Source organism: Trematosphaeria pertusa, assembly GCF_010094035.1.
Source record: "Trematosphaeria pertusa strain CBS 122368 unplaced genomic scaffold BU26scaffold_10, whole genome shotgun sequence".
NCBI classification, from domain to species: Eukaryota; Fungi; Ascomycota; class Dothideomycetes; order Pleosporales; family Trematosphaeriaceae; genus Trematosphaeria; species Trematosphaeria pertusa.
Genome location: NW_022987221.1, coordinates 905,176 through 925,348, shown reverse-complemented (window position 1 = coordinate 925,348; position 20,173 = coordinate 905,176). Strand labels below are relative to the sequence as shown.

The 20,173-nt window shown below is 55.5% G+C and overlaps 10 protein-coding genes across 10 annotated transcripts; 5 read left to right on the top strand and 5 right to left on the bottom strand.

Moving 5' to 3' along the window:
- The first annotated feature begins 1,283 nt into the window (after positions 1-1,283).
- Positions 1,284-3,795, top strand: BU26DRAFT_51737 (uncharacterized protein). Its single transcript, XM_033828563.1, has 5 exons — positions 1,284-1,929; positions 2,048-2,722; positions 2,768-3,223; positions 3,273-3,398; positions 3,456-3,795. Exons 1-5 carry the CDS (start codon positions 1,421-1,423, stop codon positions 3,769-3,771), a joined length of 2,082 nt encoding a protein of 693 aa, XP_033681720.1. The 5' UTR covers positions 1,284-1,420; the 3' UTR covers positions 3,772-3,795.
- Positions 3,796-5,137: 1,342 nt separating this feature from the next.
- On the top strand, positions 5,138-6,681 carry BU26DRAFT_51781 (glycoside hydrolase family 114 protein). The gene is made up of 2 exons (XM_033828666.1): positions 5,138-6,086; positions 6,191-6,681. Exons 1-2 carry the CDS (start codon positions 5,499-5,501, stop codon positions 6,611-6,613), a joined length of 1,011 nt encoding a protein of 336 aa, XP_033681719.1. The 5' UTR covers positions 5,138-5,498; the 3' UTR covers positions 6,614-6,681.
- Positions 6,682-8,086: 1,405 nt separating this feature from the next.
- Positions 8,087-8,841, bottom strand: BU26DRAFT_51717 (uncharacterized protein). The gene has a single exon (XM_033828510.1). It carries the CDS (start codon positions 8,597-8,599, stop codon positions 8,183-8,185), a length of 417 nt encoding a protein of 138 aa, XP_033681718.1. The 5' UTR covers positions 8,600-8,841; the 3' UTR covers positions 8,087-8,182.
- A 647-nt stretch (positions 8,842-9,488) lies between these two features.
- Positions 9,489-10,094, top strand: BU26DRAFT_51708 (uncharacterized protein). The gene has a single exon (XM_033828480.1). It carries the CDS (start codon positions 9,682-9,684, stop codon positions 9,994-9,996), a length of 315 nt encoding a protein of 104 aa, XP_033681717.1. The 5' UTR covers positions 9,489-9,681; the 3' UTR covers positions 9,997-10,094.
- Positions 10,095-10,619: 525 nt separating this feature from the next.
- BU26DRAFT_430734 (uncharacterized protein) lies at positions 10,620-11,206 on the bottom strand (the record flags this gene model as incomplete). The annotated part of the gene is made up of 2 exons (XM_033823902.1): positions 10,620-11,076; positions 11,136-11,206. 2 exons carry the CDS (start codon positions 11,204-11,206, stop codon positions 10,620-10,622), a joined length of 528 nt encoding a protein of 175 aa, XP_033681716.1.
- Positions 11,207-11,801: 595 nt separating this feature from the next.
- Positions 11,802-13,372, top strand: BU26DRAFT_430778 (UDP-glucose 4-epimerase; the record flags this gene model as incomplete). The annotated part of the gene is made up of 3 exons (XM_033823906.1): positions 11,802-12,761; positions 12,815-13,067; positions 13,128-13,372. 3 exons carry the CDS (start codon positions 11,802-11,804, stop codon positions 13,370-13,372), a joined length of 1,458 nt encoding a protein of 485 aa, XP_033681715.1.
- On the bottom strand, positions 13,334-14,067 carry BU26DRAFT_521148 (uncharacterized protein). Its single transcript, XM_033829464.1, has one exon. It carries the CDS (start codon positions 13,976-13,978, stop codon positions 13,595-13,597), a length of 384 nt encoding a protein of 127 aa, XP_033681714.1. The 5' UTR covers positions 13,979-14,067; the 3' UTR covers positions 13,334-13,594.
- A 200-nt stretch (positions 14,068-14,267) lies between these two features.
- Positions 14,268-17,091, top strand: BU26DRAFT_521147 (uncharacterized protein). Its single transcript, XM_033829463.1, has 4 exons — positions 14,268-14,766; positions 14,819-15,564; positions 15,737-16,533; positions 16,587-17,091. Exons 1-4 carry the CDS (start codon positions 14,349-14,351, stop codon positions 16,600-16,602), a joined length of 1,977 nt encoding a protein of 658 aa, XP_033681713.1. The 5' UTR covers positions 14,268-14,348; the 3' UTR covers positions 16,603-17,091.
- A 498-nt stretch (positions 17,092-17,589) lies between these two features.
- On the bottom strand, positions 17,590-18,523 carry BU26DRAFT_507263 (ras-domain-containing protein; the record flags this gene model as incomplete). Its single annotated transcript, XM_033826986.1, has 5 exons — positions 17,590-17,721; positions 17,776-17,981; positions 18,033-18,186; positions 18,239-18,331; positions 18,449-18,523. 5 exons carry the CDS (start codon positions 18,521-18,523, stop codon positions 17,590-17,592), a joined length of 660 nt encoding a protein of 219 aa, XP_033681712.1.
- A 484-nt stretch (positions 18,524-19,007) lies between these two features.
- Positions 19,008-19,922, bottom strand: BU26DRAFT_430537 (26S proteasome non-ATPase regulatory subunit 9; the record flags this gene model as incomplete). Its single annotated transcript, XM_033823886.1, has 4 exons — positions 19,008-19,139; positions 19,257-19,588; positions 19,638-19,710; positions 19,767-19,922. The coding sequence occupies 4 exons, from the start codon at positions 19,920-19,922 to the stop codon at positions 19,008-19,010; spliced, it is 693 nt and encodes a 230-aa protein (XP_033681711.1).
- Between the last annotated feature and the right edge of the window lie 251 nt (positions 19,923-20,173).

The following is a 20,173-nucleotide window of genomic DNA, read 5'->3' as shown; positions in this document are numbered from 1 at the left end:
AACAATGCGGAGAAATTTGTTACTATAAGGCCATCATCCCACTATGGGCCACGACTGCCGGCAGACGCTACCTAGTTCTTGATCCGGGCAGACGCACGTAGAAAGCTGTGTATAAGGCAGTCATGTGTCTTGGTGTCTATCAGCTAGCAGCGTTAGCAAATGGCGCGGCAGCTGGCTGCTAGGACTCGACGGCGGCTGTATAGGCACCGCTGCCAGAGAAGCACTACCATCCTTCCAGAAGCCTGTGAATCCGCTCTTGGCAGCCTGGAAAGGCAGTGAGACGCGGCCATAAAGAGGCCTGGCATGCGGAAGCCTTTCGACCGGGCATTGGCAGGCCGTCGCCAGAGCAGCTTAGGCGGCCAAGCGACGTAGCAATCTATCGCCGACGGCACGTAGGCGCTGTGGGGCAGCATGGCAGCGGGAATAGCATATATGGATGACGAGGTGCGGTCTGGGGACGAGATGGGGCTGAGGCGTGACGCGAGTGGTGGAGGAGCGACGTCTGGGGGAGGCTGAGAGCGGCGCCGGGGATTGTCCGCTAGCGCATGGCCCGTGCGCCACGCCGTTTTAACAGGCTGTTTAGCCTAACCTCCTCCACCTCATGTCGTTAATATCGTCTTCATCAATCCCGGCCTCACATACAGCGATCACTTCCGTCCACTGCGTCGCACAACGCGCCCTTGCCAGATGAAGTCCGGGGCCGTAAATGATGGCCCAATCTGTCAGAAGGCGAGCTTGCGTGGAAGCAGGCCAGAAGACTCTCTTCGGGCACAGGACGCGTCGGCTTCAATATCACCACGAGCATGAGCAAGATCTGTAGTACTGACGGCCTGCAGCCGCGATGCCACCTCGGAGAGTACCTGCGCGGAGCCCGGTCTGGCGCCCTCGACGCGACCTCCGCAGGCTGGGCTGGGCCGTCCCTGGATTGCGCCGGCTGCAAGCACCGCCGGCGTGCATGGCTCCGCAAGACGTCCAGCAGTCACGTTTTCTCTATGAAGCGATGCCACAGTGTACACACGTGGCGCAGAAATTTCTCGTCCCCCCCCCGGATCATCCAGATGGAGACCCGCCAAGAACCCTGTTCACATAATAACCCCCAGCGTCACCTGAAGCTCGCTCGACGATACCTCACATATCGAGCGTAGCTTCGGGGTTGCAGTGCACACTACCACACGCCGCCGTAGCTGTTCGTGCCGCGTCATAGTTCGAGCCCGTTCCTGATTTCGGCGCCTGGACGCGAGTGCTGAACATTGCAAATCGATAGTTTTACGCGGTTGGTAGTATATGCTTCGTCTCGGCCAATACTTTGCCATTGCCCAATAGTGGACGTGGTATTTCTGCCGAGACTTTCTTTATTAATTCAGCCTTCTTCCCCAAACTTTTGTATCTTCACGCTGTTCTCCAAGTCCATCTCATCGCGATGGCATCTTCTTTTGTCTCGTTGCTGTGGGCAAGCGCCTTGACGGCGCTTCTACTCTTCTCGCAAAACGTCTCTGCTGCTGCCGCTGCGATTTCTGGCGCCACTGTCTCGAGCACGATCCTCGTCCTTGCACGCGATGAGACTTCTGCCCTGAATGGTGCCACCTCTGGCTTGCAAGGCTATGGAATCCCCTTCGAGGTGCTGGCCGTCCCGCAAGCTGGCATCTCCAGCCTCCCCATCCTCAACGGCTCCGCTACGCACGGAAACTACGGAGGCATTGTTGTACTGAGCGAAGTTGGCTACAACTACGACAACCAATACTACAGCGCTCTTACGAGGAGGCAATGGAATCAGCTGTGGGACTACCAGACGCAGTTTGGTGTGCGCATGGTGCGTCTGGACGTGTTCCCAACGAGCGACTTCGGTGTTACAAGCAAGGGCGGCAATGTCAAGGACGAGCCTGTCGTCTTCACCAACGTTACTGGATTCCAGACCGCTGGCCTGAAGATGTAAGTTGCCACCGAGCCTTTACCCCTCATAAATTTTTGTAGATCGGCTGCGAAACCCTGTCGATTTCCGATGCACTTAATCTTTCCATCTGCACACGATGACTAACAGACTTGGCAGGAATGCAAATGTGACCATCGTGAACATCTTCCACAACCCCGCAACTATCACCAATTCCTCAATCGCCTGGGAGATCGCGAAGTTCCAGGGCTCTGGTACCGCTGCCGTCATTAACCAGATCGGCTCTCGCCAGCAGATGGTATGGTTCCTTCCATTTGCTCTCGACTGGGCTCCATCGTCGAACTACCTACAACATGCGTGGATCAACTGGGTCACAAGAGGCCTCTATGTCGGGTTCCGAAGGACCTACTTCAGCACTCAGGTGGACGATATGTTCCTTGAGACGCCGCTCTACCGGCCGCAAGGACAGTCATTCCGCCTCAAGCCTGACGATCTTGATGTACATGTAACCTGGCAGGCTACGCTCAACGCGAAGATGCCGAAGGGTTCAGAATACTTCATTGAAGTTGGCCACAACGGCAATGGAGACATCGAGGCTTCCACCGACACCACTGAAGGCGCTACAATCTGCAACCCCGACACAGGTATCGAATACCCGGACCAGATCGACGGGCCTCCAGACTACACCAAGCCTCCAGGGACTGGGAAGGATATCTGGCCCACCACTCCCACCGAGTATACGTGGAGCCTTGAGTGCGCTGAGATCGACGAATTGCAGAACTGGTTCGCGGACGAAACAAACCGAGACGCCTTTGCACACATCTCTCACACATTGTAAGTTTTCACGACTTGGTGAAAGCTCAATCTAATAATTCGTAGTACACATGAAGATTTGACCAATGCCACATACTCTGACACCTCAAAGGAAATTTCTTGGAACCAAGCCTGGCTTAAGCAAGTGGGTCTTTCCAACGCTAAACGCTTTAGCCCCAACGGTATCATCCCTCCCGCGATCACAGGTCTCCATAACGCGGACGCTCTCAAGGCCTGGCTGGACAACGGAATCAAGAATGTCGTTGGCGACAACACGAGACCCCTTCTTCTTAACACAGTGAACAAGTTCTGGCCGCTCAACACCACCGTCGAGCGTAACGGTTATGCTGGAGTAAACGTCATGCCGCGGTGGGCCTCAGTCATCTACTACAACTGCGATCTCCCAGCTTGCACTCTGCAGGAATGGATCGACACCTCAGGCGGGAAGGGTACATTTGACGATCTCCTTACGAATGCTAGAGACACGGCTATCCGAAACTTGATGGGTCTGCACTGGGATCCGTGAGTCACCCCCCTAGGTTCTAACTTCATGCACTGACTGATATTTCAGGTACATGTTCCACCAAGCCAACTTGAGGGTCAGCGATGTCCCGACCACAACGGTGAACGGCAAGCGAGGCCAATACTCACTCCTCATGACCTGGGTCGAGGTTGTGACTGCTGAGATGATGCGCCTGTATGTCCCCCCTCCCCCCCAATTTCCCTCCTTCATCTCAATCTAATAACCACGTAGCACAACCTGGGCATTCAAGACCCTCAAGCACGACGATCTCGCTCAACAATTCCTCAACCGCCAAACCCGTGATCTGTGCAGGCCGAGCCTGACATGGCAAACCTCTTCTGACGGCAACTACATCGAAAGCTTCTCCGTCTACACAGCTGGAGGCAACAAGTGCGGCACCACGATCCCCGTCACCGTCCCGGTCACGCCCACTTCCACCACAGGCGCGACCAAGGAGCAGCTTGGCACGGACCCGCTTACGCTCTGGGTGACCATGAGCGGCGCGTCCCGGACCTACAAGTTTTCCGGAAAAGGCATTCCTCTATAGATGCAGAGCACAGCATTTGTGTATATTAAGATCAAACAGAAGTATTCACTATACAGAGAGCATGCAATGAGGTAGTGATACCCAATAGCGCGACGTTGCATTACATATCAAAAGGGCAGGCGGTTTCTTCAACGCCCAAATTTGTAATTTAAAAGACATTCGGATTTGGGGTTTCTGCGTTACGGTTACAGTTGCATCGCGTTTTGCATTTTGCTTGAAGGGTTCGTCTTTGGGGACTTTTGTTACACTTTTCTTCAGTGTATATAGTTTGTGAGTAGTATCTGCATATTGTCTAGAGACCGCTCGGTATCTTGGCTCCGAAGCTTCTTCGTCGGTAGATGTCTGTGTCTCGGCGTGTGGCGAGCAATTGCACGCTCTAACCTCAGAACTCATACTTCTCCCGAACGGCCGTCGATACGGATATCGTAGCACCGCGCGTCACCATCGCTCGTTTCATACCTAGCTCTATAAGTCCCGTAGCATCGCAGGCTGAAAGCTATATAGGGCCAGATCAGCTGCTACGCAACCGCAACCACTCGAAAAGCACGCCCCAAGATCTCAATCACGAGCGTCCATCAAGGTACTCACCCTCCCTCTATCCTCCGCAAACCCACACCCAAAACCCAAAACCTCTATCCTCAGCCAATCCCATCTCCTCCGCTCCCACTATCCCCTTTCCAGCTAGCCTCTTCACATCACCCGCTTCTCGGCCCGGACCCGACTTTTATCCGCAAAACCCACACGTTGGCCTTGATCGTCCGTATCTGCGTGCTTCTTCACACGTACTTTCTCACCTCTAAAAGCTTATTCCGACCTCTTGCGGAGGCCATGCATCGCTGAAGGAGCTCCGCTGGTGGGTGTGGCTGAGCCACGAAGGATGGAGTTGCATATATTTGAGTACTGCGGGCACAGCCACGACGAGGGCTTATTAACAGCCGCAATATATGGGGTGAGATTCTGGACCGCAGGCAGGGGTAAGGTGCGCGGGGAACTTTTTTTTTCATTTATTCGCGGACTTTGGCGGGTGTTGGTTCCATCTCCTGGGGGAATTTTTTTTCTTTCCGTGTGAGATTTTCTTCCTCTACAGCGAACGAACGTCGCTCACGAACCTTGCGAGCCGTGTGTGCGCTGCCTACCTACAGCTGTTGCACATTGCACTCCCCAATCCATTCATCCCGTTCAAGGCCAATACAATACCCCCAGCCCCAACGCAACACACCGCACCGCGCCACACTCCATATACCTCGTCCCCGCCATTCCCCATCCATCCAATCCCTCCCTACCCAAAACGCTACCCACAATCCACATATTAACTCACAGCGGAAAGCCTACCCGATCCTCCCCCATCCGCACTCCAAGCTTTCCCAAACGACACAATTCCGCGCTCCACGCCGCGCGCGATCGCTCTCCTTCCGGAAAGTAGGCGGCACGTCGCACCGCCCCTTTAGTCTAACTGCGCCCTCACCGCGTCTCAACGCTCATGAGCTCATAAGCAGCTGGTGCGGTCCACGTCGATCAAGACGCGACGGAACGGAAAACGGCACTCTTGGCGCTTTACTTCAACGGCGTTATAAGCACGTTTCTTCTGTAGCGAAAGACAGCGCTTCGCTCGGCGTCCCTCGTTGCCCTTTCTAGATACCCTTCCGCTGTTGCCAGCGCGCTCTCCCATTCCGACGCTTCCGCTTGCTTGCTTCGCTTCACCTCACCTGCTGGAGCAGGAGTACATAATGCCCGAAAAGCCCACCAGCACCCGCACCCCATGGTCTCTGCGCCGCAGGCTCCTCCTCGGCGCCGTCCTCGCCGTCCTCATCCTCGGCCTCGCCTTGGGACTAGGCTTGGGCCTGACGGTTGGAAAGGACAATGGCGGCGGCAACGAAGGAGGCTCAGAACCAACCTCTTCAGGCACGCCCCTGCCCACACCCACGGGGACGCTGGCATGGACGCCCAAGGTAAACGACACCTGGCAGATCGTGCTGCAGAACAACATCATCCTGGAGGAGAATGCGACGCGAGTAACGCCGGACGTAGCCATCTACGACATTGATTTGTTTGACACGCCGAGGGAGACGATCGACACGCTGCACCGGCTGGGCAAAAAGGTGATTTGTTATTTCAGCGGGGGAAGCTACGAGCCGGGACGCCCGGATTCCGGGGAGTTTGAAGAGGCGGATTTAGGGAAGGAGCTAGATGGATGGCCGGGGGAGAAGTGGTTGAAGCTGAGTAGTGAGAATGTACGGAGGATTATGAAAGGGAGGGTGGAACTGGCGAGCGAGAAGGGGTGTGATGGCGTGGATCCGGATAACGTTGATGGATATGTGAGTATATTTTGTGCGCTATTCCGAATCTTGACCTATACTAGTCATTATGAACTCTATAAAAGAAAATAGCAGAGGGAATGAGCGCTGACACGAGGCAACAGCAAAACGACAACGGCCTCGACCTTACAGCCGCCGACTCCGTCTCCTTCTTGTCCTACCTCTCATCCCTCACAGTCCCGTCCAATCTCACCATGGGCCTCAAAAACGCCGGCGATATCATTCCGCAAGTGCTCCCCATCATGCACTGGTCCGTCAACGAGCAGTGCGTCGAGTACGGCGAGTGCACAACTTTCCACGCCTTCGTCGACGCCGGAAAGCCCGTCTTCCACATCGAGTATCCGGACGGCGCGGGCAATGGGGAGCTGAAAGCGGACGAGGTGGAGAAGTATTGCGGACACAAGGGCGATGGGACAGGGAGTGATGGGTTTAGCACCGTGCTGAAGACGATGGATCTGGATGGATGGGTTGAGTATTGCGATCAGCGGGTGGAGACTACGGCGGTTAATCAGACGAGTTCGAGTTAGTGGAGGGAGCAAAAGTTCGGAAGAAAACGAGTACGCAAAATGCGCAAAATACGTCCAACGGCCTTTGCCGTTTCCTCGTCCAGACGTCCCGGGAGAAAAAAATTCTCGCGCATGCATACTCGCGCAGGTACCGAAGTCACGCGTGGTGCGCCTGACGTAAGCGCTCATCTAACATAGATGAAGACGCCTGGTTCCCCATCGCTCTACGCAGGAACGTCGTCTCGGACAGATCCAGACCATGTGGCATTGCCCTTCGACTTCTGCCGAGGAGTTTGTACCGAGGCCTGTTCCTTCTCTGGAAACTGCGGGGTGCGTGTGTTGTGGGGTGCATGAGGAAGCATTCCAGGAAGCTTCGTCAGCGCAATTAAGCAAACAGGCAAAGAAGGCTTAAGTCAATCGTTTGGTAGGGCAGTGCACTGGGAGCGGCGGTTAGCATGGAAATAAGGATTTCAAGAATTTCAAGGCGGCTGTTGGATTGCAGATCAGGGTCCTGGAGGGACTGCGGCCGTACGAGTCAATAATGAAGACCCTTCCAAAATCATGGATCGATGAGATCGGTGGCTTGCTGATCAACCAAGTCTGATCGTGCTAAAAGACGTCATTCTACGCCCTGTTAGATGGCGGAAGCCGCTGTGCCGATGCCCAACTTCCGCGCATCCGCAGGCCCGTGGCAGTGTCTTGGTGTGGCTCGCGCTGATCCCTTCTCTTAACTGAAACTTCATATCGGCACGCCCTCAAGAACAACCGGCCAAGCGAGTCCGGGGAAGGTACGGCTACCGAACCAGTCTGTTGAGATGCAACGCCTGGTTGACAATGTTAGCAGGTGCCTTTGAGGCGAAGTATTAGCGCCGGCTGCGGAGGTTTGAACCGAACATGGGAATCCCTTCGAGGCATATTCGAACTGCTCTGCCGATGGGGCCTGCTAGTGTAAAAGGCCGCGGATCCGCGAACGGTTGAATGCGGGAAAATCCTACGAGATCTTGATGTGGAGATCGCTACAGGGACCTCGCTGCATTGGACGAAAGTTATACCGAAGCAAGAGCCGCAATTGCTTCTGTACCAGATTTGAAGAGTAGGGTGTACGCGTCCCCAATTCAATATGTTGTCCGTTTGAGTAGGTCAGAGGTAGCACGAGAAAGTCTTCTTCCAAGCGGTGTGTTGGCAGGCTGTGCCTTCCGGATTGGAAACGGACCGGCTCCTCTCGCGCTGATGTCTTCCGTTAGAGCATCAGACCACGATCTTCGGCGTTGGCGTCGCTTATGGAAGTATGCGGACCCACCCGAAGCCGACGAACGATTGAAACCATGCTCGAGAACGAAATGACTTGAATGCGAAAGGCGTTCGCAAAATCGGGACGATGCGAGGCGTTTCTGCGCATTTACCCTATTCTCCGACCAGTCGAGGACCAGGACGGAAGAACGAAGGCACCTGGTACGAGTGCTCGCGCCTTGCTCCTTTTTCGGCGTATACGAGTTGTTCTGGAACGTTGCCAAAGCAAGCGAAACTTACAGTTCGGCGCTTCATGTGCCTACGGGAGCGGTGTGCCCCTGCTACCTTTGGAAGAGCCGACTAGTTGATCGCATTCTGAATGATACTGGCATGAGGGGTTTCGCGAAACTTGTTCACAGCTGTGTTTCTCAGTGACCCGCAAGGTCGGAGACCAACAAGTGTGAAGGATGCAAGGCTGAAGGCTCTGAGGCAGTTGCGGCCCAATTTGCGGACTCCGCGGCTGCAGCTGCACCTATGCATACGAACTCCGGTACCGCACTGCATATGTTCCCCATCGCCAGCGGTGACATGACTGGCTTCGCCAAGCCTGCAGTACGTATGTGAGCCTCGTGTATGCTCTTCAATAAAGTCCGTGGCTGACGAACGGTTGCTGAAGTCGGGTATTGGAAGAGGTACTTCTTGCTCTCTTGCTCTTCTAGGCCTCAGTCGCACAGAGAGCAAGCGAGATCCGTAGCCTTGTAATTGAGATGGAAGCATTCCAGACCAGAATGCTGAGAGTTGAGTTGTACGTCCGGGGTGCCGAAACTCAGTTTGGCGGTTCAGATGGGAGCAGGGTTTTCCTAGCGGGTGGCGGAAAAATCTGATATTCGCTCAACTCGATCATGGTGAGAGTAGAGCCTGAAGCTGCGGCACCTGTTCAAGCTTCTTGCAGTCATTGGCGGGCAGGGCGGTTCCAGTTCAGGCAAACCATTAAGGAGCACTAGGTTGTGCTTGGAAGTCGGAGGCAACGGAAAACCTGTTGACGCTGGAAAGGGAGCGCACTCCCTGGGCCCCGTGTATTATCGTGGCAAGACGCAGAAGCGCCTCACAGCGGATTGCCGTATTCGTGACGCATCTAGAAGTTCGAAAATCGCGACTTTCGTTATTTTACCCTCACGCCACGCGCCGTGTGGGCCAGGGCACTGGTGAACTTTGATGGGCGGCGCTGCAGGTAAAGTGCTGTGTTACGCAACAGCGCATCTCATTGAACGACGTGCGGCTGACGATCCAACGGGGCGGATGACCAGGGTATATCATCCCCGGAGTGCTGGAGCATTGGTCCCAGCGACGGGTATGTCTGCACCGCTGAAGCAGCGACAGAAGAGCTCGAAAGAAGCGCATGACCCCAGCAAACCCAGAGCGTGTCGCGTAGAGAAGTACCGAAGCGCATCGATCGATCTCGATCTGAAGTAGTAAGAAGAGTCATTGTCCTCTGCAGCCCTCTAAAGTTCGTGCAGAGCCGCCGGCAGTGAACGCCACGTCAACAGAACGAGTCGCCGGCGTCCGAACCTTGGGTCAATTGCGGGGGGGATATTGAATCTGTATTGCATGGCGCGTGAGAAATATGGAGGTCGGGGCTAGTTGAAGCCGGTGAAGGGGCCGTTGCTGTAGTGTCGACGCAGAGAGATGAAGAGGTAGGGTTGAAATAGAGTGATCACGCGAATTTAGCGCGCGAAAGTGCAGGGAAAGGGGCAGGGGTCGCTCCATCCCGGACCACTCCGCACAAAAGCAGCGAGAGAACCCCGCCGTGATCTGGACGCCAAAGCCTCTTCGCGTTTCGTGGGGCAGAGACAGGGTCGATGAAGATCGTTGCTTGTTTTGTGATCGCTTGCTCCTATTCGCTGGCCGTGCCTGTTCCTGGGCTGAGCAACTGCAGATTCTTCCGGCGGGCTCACGGTCCGCATAGTCGAAGCCACGAGCATGCTCCAGTCACCTTACGCGAATATCCTTACTCTTTTCTCGCAGCATCCGAACCCCGTCTCGCATCATCCAGCCACGATCCCGCCAGCTGGACCGCCAGATGTGAAGGTGCCCAACTGTTGAGATCTTTCCAGCCTCGCGGCAGCAGTGGTCTGCCGTATTCGTCACGGGTCCGCGATGTCGGTCAAAGGTGATTGTCAGGAACATGACGTTCGGTTGTATCCAGCAAGATGCGCACCATAGCAATATCGTCGCTCTCTGCGCTCCAGCTGTGGCCTGACCCGGGTCACTCCACGGTGGAAATGCTGCTGAGCCGAATTTTCTATGCAGCTTATATTCATGTCCGACATGGCGTGTGTAAGACGAAGGTAACTCTTATTGGTAATAGTGCTAGCTCAGTAATCCATCCAAACAGTCAACAAAAGCGGAGGAATGTGAGTCGAATGCGGTATAATTCGTTGTCCCGGTAAGCCATATGCTATGTCCGATCGCGAGGAGGTCTAGCAGAGCTGTCTCTGTGTCGCTGTCGCTCAGGACTGGCACCGAATGGAGCATTAATGCGAGCCTTTCATGATCATATGATTGTGTTGCTTGGATGAGCGCATCTGCGCTAGCCGACCAGTTTGCGAAAGTATCCTCGAAGATGACGGTAAGGTCAGCGGGTTCGACGAAATTTGGATCGCTGAAATACTGCGCCTCAGGCAGCGCGCCTGGATTGAGAACTGGGCACACTGTCAGCCTTGACGCTCGCAACTGCCGAGTCGTTGTGCCCCATTTTTTGGAATGTGGGCAACAAAAACTCGCTATTTTAGAGAAATTATGGCGATATAGTGAGGGGACCCTTAGATCGGGCGCACCGACTTCGGGCGTGGAGGGAGGCATCCAAAACACGGAATGCCGAAATGAAGGACTCTCTCTTACCAACGTAGGATCCCTTTAACCCGTGGCCGTCGCGGACGGCTTGCGATATGGTTTGCAGATATGAAACGTACTCGGGAGTGTAATGCGTGGGAGTCTCATCGAAAAAAATCCCGCTCATAGCCAATGAGGAGTCGTATGCACCCCATCCTGAGTACACTGCGATCTCGTCCAGTACCGAGCTCACGTTCTTCATGCACCACGTGGTAGCCACATAACCGACGGTGCGAACATTGGCAAACGAGTTTAATGTTTGAATGGCTTGCGTGTAATCCTCGTTCGGCAGCGCGCCTTCGCCGGGGCCGCTGTTGGGGTTGACGATTGCCGTGAAATGCACTCGCGGGTATGATGAAGCCCTGCAACGATCAGATGTTAACCACCGTAACATATGGCCCACCAAAAAGGGTATTCCTACATCTCGAAGACTGGACTCCATGCTCCGGCAGAGGGGTAGACATAGAGCGGGACGATCACAGACGCGTCCATGACTCTGGACGCGCAGACTGCCCGATGTGTTCCGATTGCTCAGCAGGATCAGAGCGGCGCACGTCTAACAAAGATGGGCGAAGTATGGTTGGTGGACTCTGCGTGCTGCGGAAGACTGAGGACGAAAATTGGGCGGCAATGGACAAGGAGCCAAATCCGGGTTTCAGGCGGCGGAGAAGCACCATCACTGCAGAAGGGTCAGCTTGCAGCTCATAAAAACAATAGAAGGCTCTGGAGACCGCGCGGCATTGCGCGCCATATGGGTACGTAGTCGAGATGTGAGGCCATACAAATTGTGCAGGGATTATAACCGAATATGGACTATATTCGAGAGTGCTAGACCGAAGGTCCCAGTTTCCAACCAGAATAGTTCGGGATGAAAACGCCGGAGCATGCCAAGGACGGCCCAGCATAAACGATATTGAGCGGTACTGGGAAAAACTTGCATCGAATTTCTTCTGCCTAATTCGGATCATACTTTGTGAGCTCACCAACGCTTGGACATATATAAGCGATTTCCACATACCGATCTGGATCACATTGAGACGGTCGGGCTGAGTTTCAATCGTTTTACCTCCCTCCACCCAGTGTCGCCATGGAAGATTTCACGATCTCGGAGACCGGATCTTCATCCCCCTCCACATTTTCGTTGTCTGCCTCGGATGAGCGGGACGCTGTCAACACTCCAGGCACCCAAAGATCGGTGCTTTTCGACGACGATGTCGGCGCGGACCCTCTCGACATTGGGGGACCGAGTTCGCCATTCATTATGGTGGTGGGAGGCCTTGGTTATATCGGATCGCACACCGTTCTTGAGTTGCTCAAAGAGAACTACAACGTCCTCATCATCGACGATTTGAGCAACTCGTATGAGAGCGTTCTACATCGGATAAAGGCTCTGGCGGCAGAGCACTTCGCAGCGCAGGACAGGTCTATGCCCGCCTTACATTTCCAGCAGCTTGATTACCGGAGCCCCTGCATGCGGTCGGTCCTCGCCAGTTATTCGTCATACTCGCTCGACACGAACAATGTCATCTCTACACCGATGGAAGACGTCGTGAAAGCCATCCCCTCGCGCTTTCCATTTTCTGCTCTCCAACGCACCGATTCCGGCATCGACATGGCGCCCGCGGACGAACACGAACCGGTGTTGAGGCGGCAGTCCAGGATATCGGGAGTGATCCACTTCGCTGCCTACAAGTCCGTGGAAGAGAGCATCCGCATGCCACTAAAGTACTACAGCAACAACGTCTGCGGGCTGGTGGATTTCCTCGGCCTGCTCGAAGACTTCGGTATCAAGAACTTCGTCTTCTCTTCCTCGGCTACAGTCTATGGCGAAGGCGCGAACTGTGGCGTCCCTCTGCGCGAAGAACTCTGCGTACATCACCACGAGTCCTTCCACGACGACGACGGGCTCGAACGCCACGTCGTCCCCGGCGTCTTGGGTCTCACCTCGCCCTACGGTCGCTCGAAGTATATGTGCGAATCCATTCTCGCCGACATTGCGCGGTCAGACCCATCTTGGTCCATTACGGCCTTGAGATATTTCAATCCGGTATGTCCATCGTTTGTATGAGGTCGCATGGGTGACTGACCAGGATGAATTAGGTTGGGTGCCACGAGTCTGGGATGCTTGGCGAAGATCCTCGGCAGAAACCAAGCAACCTGATCCCCGTGATTGCCACAGTTTTGACCGGCACTAAGCCCGTCCTGGACATCTTCGGTACCGACTGGAGTACTCCGGATGGAACGGCCGTTCGAGACTTCATCCATGTCGTTGATCTAGCCCGGGGACATATCGCCGCTCTGGCGGCTTCAGCAGCCGGCCGTATCAAAGCCCCTTTCCGGGCTTACAATCTCGGTGCGTCCTCCATTGCTCAGCATCGTGCGTCCGTAGGCAACAGTGTCTAACAGAGACTAGGAACGGGAAGAGGACATACAGTCCGCGAAGTGCTGCAGAGCCTCGAGGAAACGTCGCGCCGTACGATACCTGTTAGAGAGGTGGGCCGGCGAGCGGGCGACGTCGGCTTCTGCGTGGCTGAGGTCCGCAGAGCAGAAACTGAGCTGGAGTGGAAGGCACAGAAGTCCCTCAGGGACTGCTCGGTTGACGTTTGGAACTTTACCAAGGGCCGGTGTCCGCAAGCTTCTGACACGATGCAGTGCTAACAGGAGGATGGCGGGCCCAAAAACATAGGTTAGCGAAAGATACCCGCGTTTCGGAATCATTGTATAGTACCGATTCTAACGGCTCTTGCATGGCGTATTGGCGTCCGACATTCTTTTTCTGCACAGGCGGCATCTGCATGCTCTTATAGATTCCTTATCTTCAGTGGGATACCAAGGCCGCTCTGGTCGTAATTAAGCATATCTCTTGATAGCCTCCCATAATCAAATCCGTAGTGCTCGAAGGCGGTTAGCGTGTGGGGAGGGCCCCGGGTGCTCGGAAAGGGTGCAAGCTCTAAGCGTAGGAGTCTCGACCGAGGCAGCAGATAATCCGCAGCCCAGCGAGGCTTGTCGTACATCAGATAGCAGTCCTAAAAACGTGAGGATCCACTGAAGCCATGTGACGTGGAGCTGCAGGCTTCCGCTTCGTATTCGGTAGCCCTGGACCGAGCGCCACCGATCGAGCAGCGAGCTAGAAAAGGGGCCCGGCGTGATTGGAGCGAGGGCTGCGGGCTGCCTTTGATAAAGGGACGCCGGGGGACGTCGGGCGATACACAGGTACAGTGACATTCTCGTTCCAGGACAATACGAGGCGGCAAACCCCGCCATTGCGGGGCTGCTGAAGCGCGAGCCGAAAGTACCATGGCTGGCGAAGAAGCGGCGTAGAATGGCATGGCTGGAACAGACTTGGCCAGGTAGTACGCGGTGCAACAAAGGAGAAGCGTTGAGATGCGTCGGCCAAAAGCAAGGAATGATGTTTGCAGCCGCAGAGTTCTCGTCTGGGCGCTACGCGAGCCGCCATTCGGCCTAGATCGCCGCGCTAATCTCGTTCACGTGACCATCTGGCGTGCGACTTCCTCTTCTATCTGCGCCGCTGGCCTCGACATCACCTCCCACACCGAGAACGCATGCCGTGGACCCGCTGTAGGCCTCGCGAAATAGAGCGCATCACAGTGCACCCCCAACAACGCCGTTCGCCATGGCGTCGCAGGCGCGTCCCGCGTCGAATATTCCTGTGTCGGCTGCCGTAGATCCCGCATTCTGGACCCAGGACTTATCCGACTCGTCACCACTGGCCCTACAACTCTCGCCCGGCGCCAGCTCTACGACGCAAGACAGCGTGCACAGCGTCACTCCGCCAGCGCAGACTCCCAGGTCCGACAGTGGAAAAACCGGCCAGAGTGCGCAGAATAGCCAAAACGCGAGCCAGACCAGGACATCGGTCGCAGTCGCTTGCGTCCCGTGTCGTAGCAGACATCTGAAGTGCGACGGGGGCGTGCGATGCTCCAGATGCAGGGCCGACGGCGTCGAGTGCACCTACATCAAGTCACGCCGTGGATGGAAAGGAAAGAGGAAGAAGCCGGGTGAAAACGGTGCCCCTACCGTGACACTGCCAGGTTCGTTGTTGCCGCAGCCTTCTCCAGGCTTGTGCTCTAACATCCCTTACAGACAGCAACGGCCTGCTTCAGAGCTCACTGATAAATTCTGCTTTGCCTTCTACCAGCAGTGGAATCCCATCGCCAGAATATGCGTACAGCACAGACCCTGCCGTTGCAAATCAGCTGAGCACTGCCGCCAACAGTCTAGGCCTTGTCGCATCTGCAGGGCCTCCCGCCCAGCTCAACCTCAATGGAACCCAAAGAGTCAACCAGTTTGGGCACGCCGGACCACCCACAGCTATTCAGGCCTTCTATCATTACTTCTACAACTCGCATCCGTTCTGTCTACCCCAAGCTAGGCTACTAGCGCTCTTCAAGGAAAGAAAAGCACCCCTACTTGAATATGCCATCCAGTATATTGGATCAAGCTACATTCCGGAGATCCCGACGGAAATGTACAAAGAAGCGTTGAACCGGACTGTCAACAGCGGAAGCTATCCGAAAGACGGCTTCTCGGTGCAGGCTCTGATGCTCTTCGCCATTGGTCTTCACGCAAACAATGACGTTCCACGAGCAGGCCAAATATTCGGTATAGCTCAGGCTTTGACGCTCGAGCTTGGCATAAATCGTATTGATTATGCCATTCTAAACGGAAACAACGACCGCGTCCTGGAAGAGAGCTGGAGACGGACCTGGTGGTCCATGTACACTGTCAACGGCATGATGGCAGCTGTCAATCCCGGCGTACAGTTCCGTCTCAAGGACATCATGACAGACGTCCCGCTGCCATGCGAGGATGACGAGTATTTCTCAGGGGTACGTGTAATTTGCAGATCGATGCCGAATCTCCGGTCCCTTGGCATCATTTCTCTTCTCGTTCGTTTCGTCTTACATCATCTCCTACCCCTCCTACCATGCCTACCACAACTGAGGCCCCCGTTTCGTGTCACCGTTGAATTCAGAACATCATTCGCTGACATTCACCTAGCAAATACCCTACCCTCGCACCCTCCAGGACTACGACGAATCCGCCTTCGCCCCCGAAGAAATCATCTTCTCCTCCTTCACCTACCTGATCGACGCCATTCGCATCCTAGGCAAAGTCTTCGAAGTCGCGCGTCTAGACAGCACCTTTGAGTACCATGCTGTCGACGTCGTAGATTCCTACCTCGTCAACTGGCGTCTGCACCTGCCCGCCCAAAAGCTCGAGATAGTCAACAACGACGGCCAGATCGACGAGGTGCTGTTCCAGGCGCACATGGTGAACGCAGGGAGCACCATTATGCTGCACCGACCGCGATCGAATCTGGGCTTTGGCAGGGTCGAGAATGTGAATATTTGTGTACAGCCTGGTCAGGTGCTGTTGCCGACGCAGACGAGAGAGATTCATACGGCTAAGTGTCTTACGTCTGCGGAGAATATCTCGAGCTTGATTAAGCTGCCCGGCAAGCTGATGCACCACACGCCCTTCTTCACCTGCGTTGTCGTCATGGCGTCAGTCGTCCACCTCTCGTATTGGTCGTTCCTCGTTCCGGATGGCCAGGACGACGTTATCAAGCAATCTATTAGGCTGGACGTTGGAACCCTGCAGCAGTACTCGAGCACGTGGGGCATCGCGAACGTGGTGCTAGGCCAAGTCCGCGGCGTGGCACATACACTCTTCAACAGCAAGAAGGCAATGAGCATCCACCTGTGGAACAACATCGCACAAGACGACATGATACGTGGCGTTATTGAAGACGGCGGAAGCGAGCCGTTGGAAAACTACAGCTCGCTCTTGACTCCGTGAGTACCTATCACCCCTCTGCACGCTACAACACACTAACGATGCTCACTAGTATGCTCAAGTCATGAGACTACCCACCATTTCCTTGCATTCTTCTCTCATATGTTCGGGCGGCTTCCTATGCTTTCCTATCTACTCCAAACTTCCCAAATACCACTACGATACCTAACGACCGATCCTCTCGTCTCGTTTCTTCCCTTCACTCCTTTTCTTCTCTTCCGTCACTGTATAATACTTGGTATATCCTCTCCTTCAGTATTTCTCCTTCCCCCCCCAATCACTGTCTGCTGGCGTTCTAAGATATCCTGTTTCTTTCCTTCTGCCTGATTTCTATGTTGTCTAATAGCAAGCAAGCAAGCAAGCAAGCGATCGATGTTGTGTGTGCTTGGAATCTAATCGGGATGCAGCGAGCGGAATTGGGAATAGCAAGTAAATGGGTGGGGCAATGATTTGATGATGGTGGGATCTTTCTCTCTCTTTCTCTCTCCCTGTGAGCGAAGAGAAAAAGTGATATTTAGCTGTAGATGTAGGAAATGGCAGCGTGATTTGTACGTCCTTCGCTCCTGTGCACGGTATTAACACCTCTCAAAGTGGAAAAGTCAAGCCTGAAATACCTCTACGTGGCATTGGTCGGTCTGGATGGTGGGTGGTGGCGGGGTATCGAATGACGTCAAATTCCAGGTAGCAGAAAAACTTTTCTCAGACGACCTGGGTGCAGGGAGCCGAGAAGCTTCTGCGCGCACAAGCCAGCACGCATAACATAATATCACGATCACTCATAGCGGATTGCAAGCCAGAACCAAGAAATGCCCATATGAGCAGTCTAAGCTATTCATCGGAAACGCCAGCTAATCCAGCGTCCCCATGTGGTGGAAAGAAAGCCCCGCCCATCCGTCAATCATCCATCCTCATGCCCATTTTCCACTAAAATGTCCTAGCTCGTGATGCCAATCATGCCACTATCTCAGATTGCTAGATTGCCGGTGTTCGTGTCGTGCTACCCATTACACTCTCCTACAGCCCGTGGGCTGAGCGAGCCAGGCTGATGACGGTATCTACAAGTCGGCGTCTTCCTCGTCGGGCAGGGGCATCTGGGCGGCGTCCTGCATCTCCTTCTGGTACTGCTCGAGCACGGCCTGGTCGACCTGGACTTCCGGGGGAGCCAAGGCGGGGGCAGCGACGAATTCCTGTACACTTGATTAGCTTGTCGTTCGACGTGAGCGTTGTAGGCTGAGACATACCAGGGTCTGGTTACCGACGAGTTTCCGGGCGAGCCAGAGGAAGGGCTTCTCGAAGTTATAGTTTGACTTGGCCGAGATGTCGTAGTACTGCAGGTTCTTCTTTCGATGGAAGGTGATGGACTTGGCCTTCACCTTGCGCTCCTTGACGTCGACCTTGTTGCCGCAGAGGACGATGGGGATGTTCTCGCAGACGCGGACCAAATCGCCTGGAGTCTGTTAGCAGGAGTAATAAGCCGCGAGGATTGGGAGAGACGTACGGTGCCAGTTGGGGACGTTCTTGTATGTGATACGCGAGGTCACGTCGAACATGATGATACCGCACTGGCCGTTGATGTAGTATCCATCGCGGAGGCCACCGAACTTCTCCTGGCCGGCCGTATCCCAGACGTCGAACTGGATCTGGCCGAGGTTCTGCCCTTTATCAGTATGCCGTCCCAATTATCGCGCGAGGAGGAATTCGTACGGTTGTGAAGCCGAGCGGGTGCACCTCGACACCGAGAGTTGCGATGTACTTCTTCTCGAACTCGCCCGTCAGATGGCGCTTGACGAAGGTGGTCTGGAGAGCGACATGGTTAGCCAATGTTCCGCGCACACGATCACGACCGCGATGGTTATCGGCAAACGGGGGGCGGCCCTCCCGACAAGCGCAGGGCTACCGAAAGGGCGGACTTACCTTGCCAGTACCGCCGTCACCGACAAGGACGAGCTTGAACGTGGGCACATTGGGCGCAGCAGCAGCTTCGGCCATTGTTGCGGTTTGTTGTGGCGGGGTGATGGGTGATGTTGTGATTACGGGAAAGCTGAAAATATCGAGCGTTAGCCTCAGTTGCGGCCGGGTAGGTTAGATTAATTTGGGCGTGAGAGGAGGCGGGGGCACCTTTGTAGTGGAAGTGGGGAGCGAGGGGCTGCTGGAGGGTTGCGGTGTCGTGGGGCAAGCAGAGGGCGATGTTTTTATGCCTATGTGAGTTGGCTGTCGGCCGGGGGCGGTGAGCCAAGGCACCTTACGTAAGCGAGGCTGCACGCAGCGCACAGGCAACAGCAGGCAGGCAGTGGCAGGAAGGCCGCTGGCGCAAGGACCCGCGGACGTGAAGCAGTTTTTGATCGCGAGAGGGCCCGAATTGCTTTTATTGCTCTACGATGCAGCTTGCACCGGGGATATCATGCCCATTAACACAAACGCCATTCCATGCATGCCACGCAGCAACCCGCGCTGTCACCTTCGCCCGGATAGACTACACTGGAAGCAGGTTGCATCCCAACATTCCCCTTCCGCCCCAGTTCCGCCGTGGCGTGAGCTGCACCTCTACAGGTTCCGACGGACCGCCTGAGGGACTCGGTCGCAGCACCTTCACTGCTATCGGGAGCTATGGCCTGTCAGCATCGTCCACGGAGCCTAGCAATCCCAGCGGTAGCGTGACGCGCAGCTCGAGGATTTCGCGAATCTTCGAGATGCGCCAGCCGTACGTCGTAGACTCACTCACCCCTTCGTTCTGCGAGACGACCTGGGCCAGACGGGCCAGCTTGTCGTGGTTTGTCCAGTCCACCCAGCCAAACTTAGTTATGCTATCGCCAACCTTCAATCCAGCCGAGTCCGCCGGGCTGCCTGCCACGATGCTGTTGACTTTTGCGAAGGGGGCTTGGAGGGCGGTCGACGCGGAGGTGGGAGCTGCCAGTGCTTGGCTAGGAGCTGCGGCGTTGTTCTGGGCTTGTTCCTGAAGCCGTGCGTGGTGCTCGTGGAGACCCTTCTCGATGCGCGACATGAGGTCTTTGTAGTCATTCTTCAGCCGCACTATCCGCGCCCGCGTTGTCCGAACTGCCATGCCCTGTCAGATGAAGTCTTCGCGCGCCGGAGGTAAGCGTACTTTGGGCGACGTCGATGTCTGCGCGCGGGAAGCCGTCGAAGGTGGTCAGGCTGGTGTTCATGTTGACGCCGTGCTGCGGAGAAGATATCAGCATCAGCGGCCTGCATAGTGGAGAGCATTGACACGTACGGAGTCCAAAACCTGCCCCAGAGCTTTGAGCTCCTCCTCCAGGCGGTCCTTCTCTGCGATGAGCTCCTGCAGCGACAGCTGCTCCTTGGGCACGCCATTGGAGTAGCCGGCGGACGTCGGGCCCGCGGCCACTGTCGGTGCGTGGATGTCGTCCATGCGTAATCCCATAAGGCTGATGCGGGGTTGCTGTTGTTGCGGTTGAGCGATATCTGGAGGCACCGGCGATAGCACTGCGAGGAGCTGCACGAATGGCCCGGGTGGGGGTGAGGGGGCGCCCTTAGCTGCGCCCGCCCAGGCCATCGCGAAAGCTTCACCCACGCGGGCCGCGTAACTACACCTGTGCTTCGCCCGAATCCCCTCACTTCCCCCTCCGCGTTCCACCAAGCAGAGCGCCGCTGAGCGCACAT